The sequence below is a fragment of the Alosa sapidissima genome, chromosome 15 (genome assembly GCF_018492685.1).
Source record: "Alosa sapidissima isolate fAloSap1 chromosome 15, fAloSap1.pri, whole genome shotgun sequence".
In the NCBI taxonomy this organism is placed as follows: domain Eukaryota; kingdom Metazoa; phylum Chordata; class Actinopteri; order Clupeiformes; family Clupeidae; genus Alosa; species Alosa sapidissima.
In genome coordinates this window covers 17,900,669-17,918,589 of record NC_055971.1, presented here as the reverse complement: position 1 = coordinate 17,918,589, position 17,921 = coordinate 17,900,669, and the positions used below count along the sequence as shown (strand labels likewise).

Here is a 17,921-nt window from a genome sequence, read left to right as displayed (position 1 = left end):
CCATCATCAACATGTAACTTGACTCAATAAGGAAAACTGAACACTGTATCTCAAATGGAAAAAGTGGGCTGAAAAGTTGTGGGTTCAATTCCCGGCTCCCATGGTTGTGGCCTTGAGAAAGGCCCTTAACCTCGAGTTGCTCTGGGGAGAGTGGCCCTTGTAATATAATTGACATATGTAAGTTGTTATAAGGATAAAAGCGTCGGATAAATGAAAATGGGTGGTCCTGAGTGTCAAACATAAGTGATGTCTAATCTGCAAATAAATGTGGTTATATCGTTCAAAGAAAAGCTGTTTTATATTAGCCTAACATATAGACCATTCATGCCAGTCATATTCCTGTTTTTCTCCATTTTCTGCAAAACCGGGAAAACCTCATATGGCATCCCAAGCCCATTTCATAAAATTTGATTTTGAATAAAACCAATAATATGAATATATACTCCCCTTATTTAAGTACATATTAATATCATATATATATATATATACTTGTAAGTCTGCTGTTGTAAAAGTTCAGGCATAATATTTTGAAGCAGCCCTGAACAAAAATATTTTGTCCCAAAAATCGATATCCTATGGTGTGACCCTAAATATTGTTTTTTAAATGGGTAATTGTCTGGAGACCTTTGGGGATTGGGGGTCCTTCTTCATTCAGGAAGTATAACATCTCAGAAGGACACACTGAAAGTTTACGAGGTGATTTCCAGTACTCCTACTTCAGTACCCCTTTTCAATGTCTTTTGCTGTGACTCATTTTACAGGAAAATGTCAAAAGTAAATTACTTTTTGTCAATATTAGCCTACCTTTAAATGTTACCATGTTGCAGTGAGCATATAATTTTGGTGTTAGCATGTAGCCACAGGACTCATTGTTCTGCTAAAGTGCATGAAACCTCATATGGTGTGACCGGGTTTTCTCGTCACACCATATGACAAACTGCATTTTCCTTAATAAATAATGTTTAGTTAAGTGTAATACATTTTGTCATATTTTACATTTTTTAACATTTATTATTTAAGATGTGCACCTATTACATTTTAAACACAGAAATAACCTACCATCAAGAAGAGAAAAACTCAGGGAACCCAAGTGCAATATTTGGTGGCATTCTGTTTTACACAGTGATTTTTTAACAGTGAACCTTTATGTGACATACCTGTCTTAAACTGTCTTTTGTTGTTTGTGAAATACATATAGCCTAATACACATTTTTGCATCAACAGATTGTTATGTGGTGTGATTTTCATGACGTGACACTTTATTTGGTGTGACATCAAGAAATTATGAAAATAAAAAGGGTTTTGGGTTCTAAATCATACAAATCTCAATGGAACAAATATGAAATAGGGTCAACAAAAGTCACTAGCTTTTTATTTCTTTTATATCAAGATATGTCAAAATCAATATGTTCAGTTTGTGTTGATGAAGAAATATACTGTAAAATGTAATGCATTCGCACAAGGAAATGCTAGATCTTTATGAAGTAATGATAGAATATTATGATACATTGACTCACATAAAAAATATACCCCATTATAATTTTACACACAATAACGTTAATGTCACATATGACAATTTTAGTCACTAACGCAACATATTAGTGAATAAATGAAATCCAATGCAAAATCTAAAAGACCATACATATTTTTGGGAATGGGAGAGTCAGTAGGCCTACAACAGGACTAAGTGATTTTCGGCCTAAAACGTCAACCACCCAAATGTAAGTCAGACTCAAACTTCACCAGTCCAGAATGCAGTCTTCATAATGAGCAGTAGATGGCATTATCGGATCATTAACGTGGCTGAAGCGCTCTCTTAATCAAGCGAGCAGTTTGGGCTACCTGGTGACATGTTTTGACTATTTTTGCAGGACGCAAACTTATCTGCAGGACAACCCATCTAGCTGTAGCCTATGCTAAAATTACATATTATATAATTAACTGGATAAATATAATATAATTATATATTTATAAATATAAATACATTTATAAATATAATAAATAACTGGTGACTTCTGTTTCCAAAGTTTCCACATGGGCCTGATGAAATCGTTAAAGGAAGTGTTAGTTTAGTAGGCCTACTATTTAAAATGTTTTTTTTTTTTCTTTCAGTGCTTGTTTTATAACAAAAAGACAGTGGGCCTTAATAGGTCAGTTCACTTCCCACCACCCACTTGATTGGGATCAGATAGGCAGACTATATTTTAGGCTACAAGCTAGCCTACTGATTAGGTCTAGGCTCTATGATAGGCCTATTTCTATCACGATTTACTCATTTAATAATCCAACGTTCAAGGTACGAGATGCAATGTCACAATTTTATAACTAGATGTCATTGAAGTGTTGGGTGTTGCTTGGAAGCAGGCAGCGGAGGCACATTTACTGAGAACCAGGCTATAACTGGAGAGAGCATTCCTCAACACCAGTCACAGTGGAGGCGGCGGTTTCTCCCGTGCACATAGCCCACTCCACGCTTTTGGTGCACTCCAAAGGGGCGAAGGAGGAGGACGACGGCGGCGTGTTGTTCCTTAATGAGCGTCTGATTTCTTCATTTTCATCGTAATCTGGATTAAAGAACGGCTTGTATTTTGGGCGTGTTTCAAGGCGAGAGCTGCGATGTCGGAGTTTTTGGTGAATCTACTCGGAGAGCGGCTCGTCAACAGTGAGAAAGCCGAGGTAGATGTGCAAGCACTGGGCAGCAAGCTGTCCCTGGTCGGGCTGTACTTCGGTTGCAGTTTAAATGGCCCTTGCAAGCAATTCAACGCCAGCCTGTGTGAGTTTTACAGTAAGTTCAAGAAAACATCGGAACACAAAGACAAATTGGAAATCGTCTTCATCTCGTCTGATCAGGACCAGAAACACTGGCAGGACTTCTTACAAGAGATGCAGTGGCTGGCGTTGCCTTTTAAAGACAGACACAAAAAGGTAAGACACATCCCAAGCTATTTGGACTTCAGACACTTCAACATATTTTTTTTTTTTATCTGAACTGCTGAACATAGGTCATTCACGACCTGACGCTGTAAAATTAGCAGCATGAATATTTTACACCATATATATATATAGGCTATATTATATTGTTAATAAATTACTGAGGTTAACCCTATGACATAGGCCTATTGCATAGTTTACCCTATACAGGTATAGCCTTGCATTTCAGTTGGAAAAGCAATAGGGCTGAACTAGGCTACAATCAGTAAACTGTCCTATGAAACACTACAGCTGACCCATTTTGTGCTATAGTTTTACAGGCTTACAGCACTGGGCTATACTGTTCAAAAGATCCACTAATGGCGTGACTGGAAATAGCAAAGCAGGATGCTTTTTATCATAAACTAAATCCAGATTAAACAGCTTTTACAAGAGCTTTTTATCTAGGCTTCCATAGTTCTATCACTGCAGGATAGGCCTGTCTTTTTAGTTTTTATTCTAAAAATGTCTATAGCTTACATTTTTTTTTTTGTAATTTGCCCTTATATGCATAACATGATTTCTATAAGTAGGTTTATATCTTGGTGTAGGGCCTAACATCTAGGTGTTAAAAGTGGCAAGTGTACAACATTTGTGATCAGCAATATACTCCCACTTTATTTTGTATTGTTTACTCATGAAGCAATACTATACTTTTACAAAATGTAGCTTCCTTAAAATTTTGTTTTCCAATAGGAATAGCAAAAAATGTGAGTAGAATATAGATATCAGCCATTCTAAACAAATGTAGCCAAGTCAATTTTAAGAAAAAAAATTGTCTCAGATTTATTGTCCGCAAATGATTTAATGAAAATGTTCAGATGTCATCTCATATAGAAGCCATAGGCCTGTGTGTGTGAATCGTAATGCAATATCAGACCATTAATAGGCCATTACTATTGATACAGCCTGTAACTGAAAACAGATGGGAACACAAACCATTTTCTTTTCAATCATTCTTTCTGTATTGTAAGGTTTTATTTTGACACCCTGGTAAATGTTACTGCTAGAAAAAGGAGAATTATAAAACAAATTTGATTGGAGCATTTAAATAACATAGTCCACTGAATCAATGGATGAGATATTTAGGGTAACGGTAGGGGGATGCTGAATTATGAAAGGTCAAAATGCATGAAGGAGGAAAGAAGGGGAAGCAATGCAATTCAATAGCTAATAATCCTGATGTGGCCCACTCTTATATAAAATACATCTTAGGAATGTAATTAAACCAGATTGCTGTCCTTGATGAGGGAGTAATGGACTTTAATAAGGGTGGGGCCAATTCCACGCTATAATAAAATACCTCATTTAACTACGGGCTGCTGTCACCTGGCTTCTCATGATTATACAAAATAGGAAGTGTTTATATTCCTAATGTGTGCATGTAGGCAACAGAGTAGGCCATTAATAGAACAGCCATCTAATTTTAATCGTTGACATCACATCAACACGTATGCAGTATGTACCACATCAACATGTATTCATTCAAGTAATGAGTTAAGAATGCTTGGATGTTTGAAATTTGGTTGAATGTCTGTATGGCAGTTGGCTGTGGTCATGTTTCATTTGCGACAGGGGAGACCCTGGACACAAACAGAGCAGGCAGCTGGCATCAGGCTTGTATTTGTCGTCTTTGTGGGTAACCATTTTGTTCCACTGCACCAACTCGGCCGTCTTCAGCAAGCACCAACATACTAGTCTGCCCACAATGCAAATAGCATTAGAGTATTTCACAGTGACACTGAACCTGTTTTTTTTTTGTAGTGTAGTTAATATGTCTCAGCTCAACATTATACATTGTACATAAAAAAAATGTTGCAGACATGCATGAAACTGTTTTGCTGGCTGAGAGAGAAGGAGAGAGAGAGAGAGAGAGAATGGACAAGCAGCTATGCACATAGCTTGATTAAACGTCTGCGCCTTGTCCAAGTGAGGGGTTTATGTAGTGTTGGATGGGAGATGATTACACTGGTGTAATTCTCAGGTCGTGGTACCAGTCTCTTCCTCTGATTCTATGGTTCTCTGGGTCTTTACCGGAGGCCAGAGTGGCACATTCTGTCCTCTGAATGACTGGGAAGTTCATTAAGACAGCTCAAGGCCTTACAAGAAAAATGTAGGAGGGGGAAAAAATCCAATACTGCTGCAAGAACAGCTCAACGAGCCCATTGTGTGCAGCCTGTCAAACAATGCACCTGGCAGAGGGATTTTTCACATACAGCCATTTTAATGATGTCAAAATGGAACAGATTTTGTTTGGCTGAATTTTAATGATATCCAAATGGAGACTGTTTTTGTTGTATGTTTGTTGTGAAGATTTTGTTGTATTTCCTCTGTATATGTGCTTTATTTGATTGTATTTGTTTCTTTTTTATTATCTAAAGCCTGTCTTTTAAGTATTTTTTATGGGACTATAGCAACTAGCTGATTTAAAAAATATTGGCTTCTATTTTTTTTAATTCATATTTAAATGAATAGTGTATGCAATTCAAAAAACATTTTTGCTAGGTTCACTTCAGCATTAAAATATGAACATTTCCATTTTTGTCTAAATTCCACTACATCAAAAATCCATAGTTTAAAATGGGCTTGAAATATAGCATTCTTCTTCTGACAAAATGCCATGTCTTTCTGTCACCATGTTGTCTAAGGCCCTTTCTAAGCACCTCAACAGGTTTGTCTCCATGTCTCAGACTGGATACACCATGCTGCGAGGCAGCCTTTGAAGAGCAGGAGTGTGTGGCTGGTGCATGGCTTTGTTTCTCTGCAGGCAGGGTCCGGGTGATTGTTGTGGGCGCTGGAGAGAGTGTGGGTGGGTGTGCATTGAGGAGCCTTAATTGCTGCATGATGTTAGCCTACTGGAAGCTAAACCAGCGTGATTGGGGCTGCAGGTATTAAGTGCCCGACTTTGTGTGTGTGTGTGTGTGTGTGTGTGTGTGTGCACGCGCCTGAGATGAGGAAAACTGGTTGTCTGTAGGCAAGGTGTGTGTCATCCCTGCGAGAAATTCAGAAATGAAGCGTCTTCAGTCATTTCACTTATATCTTATATATGCAAGGCACCATCACTCATCCTTTTTTGCATTTCTGTCAACTGTGGAGCCTCAGTAACTACTTTATGCTTCATCTATATGCTAGTCTGCCAAAAGCAAAAAGGAAAATATGCTCTGCAATAAAGATCCTCTTCTACTGTGTGGTTCAGTCATGATACGCTGTATATTTCTGTTGAAGCCATAAAGTTGATGGCAATAAATAGTCCCAAATCATAGAATGTTTTTTAGTTGCTGCTCTCTTTCTTTCCCTAAGCCATGAGCTATCATTTCCATTCTATACTTTTCAAGTTTCAATTAAACAAGCAGTTTGTTAAGTGTTTGGTTTCATGCAAGCATGTCGAGCTTTCACCCATGAGTGACTTCAGTTGCGGTCTTCACTTATGTCACATCAACATCACTGACCTCCCAAAACCCATAAAATGTTTGGTTCACAAGCCATTTCATCGCACACACCAGTATTTTTCCAGTGCTGCTTTGGCTTGGCGGAAAGGTCACCAAAGTTTGTGGGATGACGGAACTGCTGTAGCATTCTCATTCTGTGGCGTTTGGCATGTAGGTTTTCCTCCCCTCGGCTGTGCCTGTAAAAGAGACTACTGGGGCGGTGGGTTCCAACCGATGGGTGCTGCATGGCATCAGGTCCTCCGATGAGCAAGACTCCAGTGACTTGGCTGGTGTTGCCTTACAAGGAGACACACTAGAAAGACACACACACACACACACCGCTCTATGTTGAAGGGGTGGGGGTTGTGTGAGTGGGTTGTATAGGGGTGCTCTTAGTCCTCATAAATCCATTAAGGTCCTGGCCAAGACCCTGCAAAAGCCCCCTCCTCTGCTTAGGGTGAAAAGTAAACTGCAGAGGCTCTGTGCTGAGGCAGCGATAGCACTGGTGTGAGAGAAAGACACCTTGTTTGGCCTCTCTCTCTCCCTCCCTCTCTCTCTCTCTCTCTCCCTCCCTCTCTCTCTCTCCCTCCCTCTTTCTGCACTCAGCTCTGGCAGGACGGCGAGGGCCTGGGCTTGGTTACAGCTGCTGGAGTCTTCTGCATGGGTCTAAAAGGCGGCTGTCATCAAGGTGTCACTGATCTGATGAAAACCGCGACCGAGGCCAGCTCATCACATATCTCTGGGCCTTGGCCTCAGGGCAGCTTCGATTTCAGGCCGAGGTGGCTGGAGACGAGACCTGTGTTATCTTACTGTGCCGTAGAGGGGTGGGTCTCTTATCGGCGAACGGCGAGTTTGGCTCGAGTTCAGCACTCAAACGGAGAGGGAGAGACAGACCAATAGGGAGGGAAACGACTTTCTTTTGTCATTTTGTCAACATGCAGTTTGTACTGATAACAAGGTTAAGTGGAAAGCAAGGGAAAGCCTGTTATTAGACACATGGAGGTGGACACCTGCAAACTGCATGGTGACAAAAGGCTGGCGTGGCCCACCAGAACAGGGGCCTCACAGGAATTTCCCCCAGATGCTTGGCTCAGCAACTTCCAGCATGGAAATGCCTGGAACAGAGAGTTGACCGGGTGGAGTGCTGGGTGACTGTTGCCTGGAGACTTCCATGTCATTGAACGACTATGCCTGGGTGATGAAGTATTTTTTGTGGGGGGTATTCTGCTACATGTTGGGTCTGGGTGTTGGTCTTCATAGGATGTTTGTCAAGAGATTATGTCAGGAACCGACACTGACTGACATCTGCTCCAGAGCACCTTTTCCTTCACTGGCAGTGGGGAAAGAGCAGGAGCCTGCTCAGCAGCAGGGCTTTGTGGACACTCATCTTTGGCGAAGGTTGGGGCTTCGGCTCACACCAGGCTAGATTTACAGCGGCCTTTTCAGACCCCATTGTGGCGCTCTCAACGGAGAGTGCTGTAATGACATCAAGGCACAATGGAAGTGTGGGCACCGAGATTCCTCCAGATGGATACTCTCTTTTGGTGGGGTGGGCTGGGATGGGATGGGTGGGAGGTTGAGTTACCTTTTGAGGACAGATGAAAACACAGAGGCACCGCAGGCACAGGCAGCACTCCAAATCCAAGCCCCCTCTTTCCCCGGGAACATAAGCTGCCCCCCCCCCTCCCCCCTCTGCATTTTATCTTTCGAGTCAAGGAAACAATGGTCTAGTGGGTTGTGACCCTAGACAAATTGCTGCCTCAGGAAGACATTACACAAAGTGAATAAAGGAAAGCCATTTTGGAACACAATACCGTGGTACTGTCATTGTGGTTGCAAGTGGAGTTTCTCACTATGATTTTTCTTTGAATGATAAGTCAAGTGAAATAGTCTTCTCATCATGCAGAACCTCCTCAGTCTACAGTAGCGCTCAAGGTAGAATGTCCAATAGCTCACAAAAATACTCCGTAAAAGCCAACCCTATATGTTATTGGAGACCTGTCCTGTTATGACAACGAATGGACAAATAAACCATTTATATAAGACACTGTCGAGTGCTATTTTGAAACTCCAGCTCAGAATGGGTGGAGCAGGATTGAGACAGGGGAAATGGTGATGTGTAGCCTGACTCCGAGAAAAACAGATGCAAGGAAACCCAAATGAGATTCCAGCCCGGTCCGTAGAGCACCGTATGCGCTGCCCGTCCCTTGTGTTCGCCATGGCCGAGTGCAGGCGGAGATGGGGCTGTTTACGTGTTTCCTTGCAAGCACCTCCATCTTGGAAACGGTGAGGAAGCAGTGTTGAGGGAGATGGGAGGGAGGAGTGTGTGTGTGTGTGTGTGTGTGGGGGGGGGGGGGGGGTGGTGGTGGGGGGGGGTCGCTGTTGTTCTTGCTCCCCCCTCCCTCCCTCTGCAGTCTCTAATTGCTCCCCACTGCTGTTCAGCTGCCATTTCCCGCATAATAACTCTGTAATAACCCTGGACCCAAGGGGCTCTGCGCCACAGACTGCCCAGCTTTTTTTTTAAGTCTTTTCACATTTTCCTCTGCTGTTGTTTTATTTGCTTTTTTTTTATTTATTTTTTTCTGTTTTTACTCATAAATGAATGGCACTCGTTTGGTTCCTGGTTTGCTCTATCAATGGGCATTAATTGCATTTTAGTCTGAGCCGGAAAAGAAGAGGAAAGATGGGTGGGGGGGGGGGGGGTCTGTGGAGTGGTGGTGAGATGGTTGCGGAGATAAGTAGCAGGAGGGATGGAAGAATGCAGAGTTGGGACGGGAGGAAGGAGAGCACGCTGGGCCAAGTGGAAAGTTCCTGAGCCCCTGCTCAAACCCTAAGTCTCTTATCTCGCCTGGTATCTTTCACACTGTATTGTGTGTGCTCACTCTGGGCCCGCTGGAGATATGCCGTTTTTGCTACGCACCGGTGTCATTCGAGCGTCTCTGGAGATTGAAAAGAGCTCTCACCTTTTATGAAAGGTCATCCACCGTGGCGAAACTGTACTCCCTCTGATCCTCTTCTCCCTCCTCCCCATATTGCATCTCTGTATGGGAGAAACAGATGTGGTGGGATCTGAAAGAGCCCTGTGTTGCTGTTGATGGCAAGCTCTCTAAAAAACTGGGAAGTAATCTGTCCTTTGACTGCTTTTTGTTCAAGGAAGAAGTCTGCCAGGCTAATGCACTAGCGCAATCATTGCTAGCACTGGCTGCTGCGGATGCTAAGACATGGCACACACTTAGTTAGCTGCTTAGATGAAGTTTCTGGTTAGACCAAACCAAACAGAGTAAAGCACGCTGGATGGAGATGAAAGATGGGAAGTCAGTGATGTCAATGGAACTTTTGGTCATAATGCTGGAGGAGACCGTTAGACTGCCACTCCGTCCGTGACTTTTAAAACTCAGTGACGGCGAGGGAAGAGAGCTGCTCCTTAAGCCAAGAGAGAGCGGGAGACGGTTCAAAAACCACAAACTTCTTGAGGGGACGATTGATAATCTTGGATGGCGACCTCCATTTTCTGGCTGAATTATTAAATAAACACCCCTACTGAAATATGTTGGTCAGGTTTTTAATTAAGTCCGTTTCCCGCAAGTACGTTTTCTACTTACTTCATATTGTCTGCCAATTTTCTTTTTCAATTTCTTGTGGAAAGTGGGAAGAACCCTCAGCTACCAAATCAATAGAGCAGCCTTGCAGACATAATGAGCTCCAGACAGTGATGAAGTCTCCTGTGGCCCATCATACACTCATTCCTCACTGCCTCACTCCCTGATAAAAAAAAAATGGTGCCCATTTCCCAAACAGAGACTCGTCCGTTTGGGTACAGGCCAAGTAGCCTAATTGCTTCATCTCCAAAAGCTTACAGTCAATTAGCACCTCCAGAATCACCAGAGCAGTTTCCGGTGCCGGGCATGGTACATGACAAGTGTCTTTTGACCTCTCTGACCTTTTGAGTTGGGTTCAGAGGCTCTGTCTCCTTAAAGACAGATGTGTGGTTTGCCTGACTGTCTGCTTTCTCAACCAATCGACCAGTGTGCGTGAGAACCTGAAATCTGCCTCCATTAGAAAGCACTTTTTAATGTTGCAACAACATTTTTTTGGAGTTTATTTCATGCCAGTTAATTAAGATGATGTGTTTTTTTTTTCTGTTGTAATCATGTTGGCTCATCGGTTATACTTAAATTGCTAGTCATCAGTGAATGGTATACTTGAATTGATTGAGAAGAATTGGCATTCTGTCTTGTGTGTTGATTTATGGAAAAACAGTCCATAAAATCCCTTGAAATGGGAACTAATCTTCAAGCCAAGTCAAGCCAATTTAGATGAGAGGAGTTGAACAGAATGCTTCTTTAAGATAGTTTGTATGCTAACATCTGTGAAAATCAAAAATCTAAGTCTCTGCATGCTATTCCATATCTGATGGAATCTCCAATCATCAGCCATGCTGTTTTCTTCATTTCGGTCCTGTGAAAGCACCGACACACAGTTGGCCACGTGCTTTTCACAGATTCCTCTTGGCGGATTGATAGTGACAGTGACTCGCTACTTTGTTGTCTCTCTGTGTTCTGTCAATGTTGTCAGTCCTGTCTGTGTGCTGTATATTTTGATTGTAAAGATGATGGAGAACATTAAAAAAATATATAATGACCGCAACATTGCTTTAGACTCCCGTATTTAATGTACAAAGGCAACGTTTCGACCCTGCTGGGTTTTCTTCAAGCAAAAGGCATTTTGTGTTGCGGACATTACAGTATTTTCCGGACTATAAGTCACACTTTTTTTCATAGTTTGGCTGGTCCTGCGACTCAGGTGCAACACATTATTTATATATATGTTTTTTTCCTCTTCATGACACATTTTTTGACTGGTGCGATATATATTTTTTAAAATACGGTATATATTTTTTAGCACTAACAAACAGCCAGCTTGACTGTGGCCATATAACGTTGTTGATGACCTCTATCTGACAGCTCTTGTTGTGTTGGGTTGTGTATCCATGCTAATTCTATTTGCTTGCTCTTGAATGTGATCTAAATTCTGTTGTGTTGTCATGCTTTGTGGCTGCAGTCTACACCCATGGCCCGTTACCTTCAGGCGATCCCTGTAAATCCTGTGAGTATTTGCTTGATGCTAACATGTGTCATTTTAGAGCTGCTTTTCTTGTATTCTGGGATGCTTAGCAGATAGAGTTACAAAGATAGAGTAGTTTATCATTAGTAGTTGGCGTTTAATTCAGAATTGAGTTTGACAGAACATTCAGTGGGCTTACCTTGCCTTGCTATGCTTGCTAGTTTGCAGGAGATTGCCATTGTGGCACCAAAATGGCCAGTATTGCATCATTATTCTCTCATTCATGACTGTTGTTTTCCTCCAGCCTTGGCAATAATGCTGGGCCTGGTTGTGTAGGGCTAATTACAGACACATGGCATGGTGGCAGGTTTCACAGCTGTGAGACCTTCATGTGTTCAGTGAGAGAATGAGTATCCTGTGATTACATTGTGGAAAGGGGACAAGGAATGTGTGCTGTGCTCTGAACAATGCTGTATACAGTGTGTGAGGGAGGAATTCTAAAAAAATTCATTAAAAGTGCATTCAGCCAATTTGGGCTAAACGAGCTAACGCTAGCATGCTCCATTTTCTTAGTGTTATGGAGGACCAGCCTGAACTGATCCAAAAGATCTGAGGCTGTCTGCTGCAGATATGAGATGCACTATATGAAATGAGTCTTTCACTGGGAGACTTGAGGCTGTAGAGGCACCAGGTGATGTCAGTTCCTGCGTCATCAGGAGTATGGCCTCTTTTCCACCTGACTGAACATTGGGCCTCAGGACGATGTGAAGGCTCTATTTTCTGTGCCAGTGAGTTTGTGTGTTATGGCATCGTCTCAAGCCACTGTCTCAGATCCTGCTGCCATTGAGTGGGAGAAGTCTGTGAAGTGACCACCAACTTCTCGACCAAATAAACAATTAACCAAAATACACAGGCCTAAGTGTTGGTCATCATAGCTTGTGGATTTGTTGATAAATGTACCTGTAACCATAAGCAAATATTTTCCCTCAACGGGAAAGACATGAATGGTATTCAAGTGTGGTGTGGTGTGTGTGTGTGGAAAATCTGATTTTTATAGTCACTTCTGAAATTCCACTGTTTCATTTTTTTTATTTACTGTGACTATTACGGCTTTTTTTTCCCCTTGTGTGGAACTGCATGGCTCATCATTCCTGGCTTAGGGATATCTTACTTGAATGCTACAATTGCTTTAACAGAGTGAATTCTAGCTCTGGGCTGCTGATCACCCTTAGATGTTGGTGTTGGTGCTTGACTGAGGCCTCCCGCCACGTCCGGAGCTGTGGGGTGCCTGTGACTCTACGTCGAAGGCTAATCGCTGTTTTGTTTAGCCATTTTTTTTTTTACTCAGGCTCTGTCTTTTTGGAACCGAGGGGGAGCTGATCCCACGGCCATGTCCAAATGAAAGGGGTTTATCTGCTTAAGCTGGTCGCCGGAGCAAAAGGGGTCCCATCTTTTTACGGGGGCAAAAGAGAGAGAAGGGGAGAGAGAGAAAGGAAGAATGCAGCCTCTTGGGTAGAAGTGTCCAGTCAATTAGAGACGCTGCATTCCCACGGAGAGATTACTGGCACAAAAACTTCAGCTCTTTCTCTCTCTCTCTCTCTCTCTCTCTCTCTCTCTCTCTCTCTCTCTCTCTCTCTCTCTCTCTCTCTGTGTCTCTTTGTCTGCCCCACCTCCTCCTTGCCACATTGCTGGGGTAAACATTAAGCCTCATGATGGTGCCTTGTGTTGTCCAAGTGGAGCGGACGACACGATAACCTGAAAGAGGAAGGAAGTCCAGTTTGTCATGGTTGAGTATTTCGCTGCCAGCGCAATGGTCTGCCTCAAAGACCACAGGCAACACTCTGGCTTGACCTTGCGTCGCCCACATGAATGGAACTTATTCTTAATCCTGATACCACGCACTGAATTTCTCAGCGCGATGGAAGTTGATCTAATAAGTTCGGCCGCCCCACGCTAGTGCCGACGCCAAGGGGGATTTCCGCCGCAATGCGAAGAAACGCATCGAACGTCCAGAGAGGGACTTGTATTTTTCCGCTGCTTTTTTTGTGTTGTTTCGTGTTTGCTTTGAAGGCCGTTGTAGTAAATTGGTTGAAGCTCCACTAAATGCCTCTAGCTGTAGAAGAGTGTTTTGGCCCCGTGGAAGTGCGGAAGTCCAGAGCGGAGAGTTTTTACTGGTGGGGAGGAGTTCTGTCCGCAGAGCAGTCATTAGCCCCCCAGCCATCCCCGGTGCGGTGCAAGTATGTCAGTCGCCACCTGTTCATTTGTCTGCAGCAGAGGAGGCCGTGGAGCCCCTGCACACCTGTGCCATGATAAAGGGGTGGAGGGTCTGACTTGACGGGCCCCTAACCCCCTACAGCCCAAGCAAAGGCTACTGCATGTCCAGAAGAATAGGCTCAGTGATATGGAGGGCTTAGAGTGTGTGGTTGGTTGCTTCATAGGAACTGGATAAAGGTTGACTTGATTGAGGTGTGTGTGTGTGTGTGTGTGTATCGGAGGGGTGGATTGGAATGTCAGTGTAACTTGCTAAGTGCCCCCACAACCACCACCACCAAACCCTCCTTTTTCAGGTAATTAAGGGTTATGGTAGGAGCAGGAAGCATGTCGTACAAAACAAGCAAAGGCAGCAAGTGAAGCCGAAAAAGACAGAGTAGGAGGAGAGGCAGGGAACGCGAGTGTAAAGAGGGGGGGGGGGGGGGTTACATGAAAGACTAATGGCGTTACTTGATGTTTATGGGAAAGAGCTCAGCGCAAGATCAGGGGATAATGTGTTCTGAGCCAGGAAGTAAATCTGACTATCAATAGCAACATTTGTTTGCTCGGCGGAGCTTCTCTTGTTTCTATATTGTCTCCGACTTGTCTCGCTTTGGAGCTGAGAGGGTAACAAACTCCAGCAGGGCTGAGATCATCTCCCTGTGTAGTTGAGCCCCAGGTGTCCTTTCCTGTGGAATCAGGATGTCGGACTGGGTGCTTTTTTTTAGATTAGTTTTCAAGAAATATGTTTGCTTGATCTGACATAGACATTTATTTCATTGCAGTGTGCAATGGGTAGATAATGGATGGATGGATAAATAAACAAACAAATCAATAAATAAATGTTTGTTTTCATTGCTTTGTTGAAGAGCGTAATAATTCATGGTTGGACTGTACTTGAGAACTCCTGTGGTTATAATTGGTGTAATACAGATCAGAGTTAAGAGCAGCATTGCTCTCTCAACCACGTGGAAGCCATGCTCCCCAGCAGAGCAGGGCTGCATTGATCACCGGGCCCATCCTTACCCTCTCCAATTACTCGCATTACTGTCACCGTGTGAGTAATCACTGTTCTCTCTGTACCGATCTCCAGTCCGAGGACTGGCAAAAGACATCTTTAGCATTAAGTTCCTCTCTTAAGTGTTTACGGTATTACATTAGCTGATGTTTTACATTTTACAGCTATGACTGGGTCCCTGATTGTGTTGCTGACTCTGGTGCTCAGTCCAATATGCTGGATATCATTTATTGAAGGATTTCTTTTAGATATTATTGCTTCCAGAAGACCCTTGTTTTGGCCTTTCTTCACTCTTCTATTTAAGGTGTTTTGCTCATGTGTTAAGAGACGTGTTTTGTCTGAGACCCATTATTCTGGGCTATTATCGAAGTAGTTAATGTGCGGTATGCGTCCCGCCCAACTGTGCAGAGCTGAATACGCTAGCCAGACATCCTCTTCCAGACATGGGCGCACAAGCCATATTCTTGCACCATGAAATAGAATTCTTGTCCATTCTTGCTTGCATCCCTAAATCGCAGTGGTGTGCCAAGCTCAGGTACAAGAAGCAGTGTACTGTGGCCAAGCATTGGCGTTGAGGTAGAGAGTTCTAGATGGCAGCATGTTGCAGGGATTCTCAGCCAGCCCCCCTTCTGTTGCCGACAGGCCTCCCCCTCCTCTCTCTCCCCCCCCTCTCCCTTTCCATCTCCCTCTCTCCCTCTCTCTTGCCACCATTTTATTCTCTCTTTCCTCTCTTTTTCTATGCTGCAGTGAGCACAGCCAAGCTAAATATCTGGCCTGGCCTCAAAGCATGGAATACTTTAAAGGGAATAAGCAAAGCAGTTTATGTAAGTTCAGGGATTGAGATAACAGATCAGCTGTCTTTTGTTGTCTGTCAGTTGGCCGCTATTAAGGATGATAACACTAACCACACACTTCTCTGCAAAAGCATGCCATAACTTACTGTGTTTTATTGTCAGACTGACGCGCTGGGCCGTACTAAAAACATTCGTCCCTCCTCTCAGATCACTAAGTCACTGAGCTACTCATTGTCCCATTGTCTTCTTAACATGATTTTTGTTCTACAAAACATTTGGTTGAAATAAATGCATTGCATATGAAATAAATCAAAGCTCTTGTACTTGCTTGAATTAAAAGTAGGTAGGTATTGTTGGTGTCTAGATGCCAAGTGACATTTACACCCAGCAGGTGTGACTCATCTGTTTTCCATGGCCCTGAGGTTGAGCGCAAATGATTTGAGCCCTGGCTGTGTTTTGATTTCCTGACTGCAGTGTTTTTTGGGTGTTCCCAATCCCTCTCTTCCCCTTCCTATTCAGCTTCCTTTTTGAGCAGTGATCCTCGCGAGTGGCTCTGGCCTTGAGAGAACCAACTGGCCCTTCTGGAACATTCTCTTAATTGGTCTGCCATTCCCCCTTGTAGCTCCAGTTTTTCTGTGGCGGCGCCCATGGGAAATTAAAATCAGAAGGAGAAGCAATATCGTGCCATCCCTCTGTTCTCCTTAAAGCGGCCAATAATACCGAAGAGGGAGAAGAGAAGAAAAAAAAATCCACAATGATCCATCCAAACTTTGATCTCCCAAATTGCAGCCATTGCATGTCATAATATAGCATGTTAATTCCTCAAATTAACATTCTTTGATTGCCATCACTATCATTAGCCAAGTGAACACGTCTCCGTCGTCTTATGTCTTCCGGCAACCATCCCGGCAGACGCGAACAAGTCCGAGCTGAGTTGTTTAAGGGCTACTCAGACGAACCAGCAACAGCGGCGGAAAAGCCCAGCAGCTGACTCTGAACGTGGAGGGTGCCACACTGAAATGAATAGATTGGCTTTGGGTTTGGGGTTTACTCTTGTGGTGGAGATGGGGTTGCAGGCGAGGGTCATTATGGTTAGCGTTGGCATTGCATTAACGCAGGGAGGGAGAGCAGGAACTGTATAGGTTACGCAGTGCAAGATGCCCGGGACCGTACCCCTCACATATGACAGTTTCCTGAGTGGTATTATTGTGGAGATGGGTTACACTTACAGCACACAGTTCAGATGCGTTGCCTTGTATTTGCACAAGTGGGTTAAGATATTTTCCTTGTTTTTCTTCTCCACCACAGCTGAATTATTTCCAAACGGACAATATCTATGTGCACAACTGATCATATAAAATTGGTAAATTCTAAAAAAAAAAGGGATTTGATTTAAGGGTTTCCTTTAACTAGAAGCAGTGCTTTGTTATGGCTTCTCATGTATTTGCTGATTGAAAGGAAATGTTTGCATGTGGTCAACTGCAAAGAGGTGGGTTTTTTTTTTTCTTAAATGAGTTTTTCGAGCAGCAACCAAACAGCCCAGACTCTTGTTCCTCGGCCACTCTCCCTCTGCTGTAGCGCTCCCACCCCTCACAGAGCTGCTTTCACATGTGGTATTGGACAGGCAGGGGGTGTGTGTAAGCCTGTATGCATGCATGTAAGTCCTTGCTGACACACATTACTGTGGAATCTGGAATGACGAAGTGTGTGAACTCACGCCAGGACTGTTGCCCATATCCAGACAAACAGAGAAAACTTCTGGATTAAGATATTTTTGTATAGATTACATTTACAAGTGTGGTGAAGGCCTGTAATTTATCTGGTATTGGAGGTATTCTGGGAGGATTCTTATGTAATGTGAAATCCTTCCATGCCAGTTTTTGTTGACGTGGATCACTGTGGATGCTAGGTGAAAAAATCAGTCAGCTCCATCTAGTGCTCACCCATTCCATCAGACCAAGCCAACACTGATTGTGTGATACACACTGTGGTGACATTCTCTGGCCTTTCACTGATTTTAGTGTTTTTAGCTCCCTATGACTTGGGTACAGCCTTGACTGTGCAGTGGTTTTCTTAGGGTTTGTGCCATTTGAAACATAAATATAATCGTAGTTTAGTGGCCTGTTGGGGGTGACAGTGTGAGAGTGAGAACAGACGCACAAGAGCGGAAAGGGCTGCGCTTAAAGATTTATGGAGGCCGAGTGGGTCACATAGAGGAAAGCAAACTGGAAGACCAGTTCTCTCTCTCTTTCCCTTTCTCTCTCTCTCTCTCTCTCTCTCTCTCTCTCTCTCTCTCTCTCTCTATATATATATATATATATATATATATATATATATATATATATATATATATATATATATATGTATGTGTCTCTCTCTCTTTCACTCTTTCTCTCT

The 17,921-nt window shown here is 43.2% G+C and overlaps 1 protein-coding gene across 1 annotated transcript in view; it reads left to right on the top strand.

The window, feature by feature from the left end:
* The first annotated feature begins 2,187 nt into the window (after nucleotides 1–2,187).
* The window catches only part of nxn (nucleoredoxin), a 58,411-nt gene continuing 42,677 nt past the window's right edge, over nucleotides 2,188–17,921 (top strand). Inside the window, exon 1 of the mRNA XM_042063452.1 lies at nucleotides 2,188–2,925. Within this exon, the coding sequence (XP_041919386.1) occupies nucleotides 2,617–2,925 (309 nt within the window). The 5' untranslated portion in view covers nucleotides 2,188–2,616. The remainder of the gene's footprint in view (nucleotides 2,926–17,921) is intronic.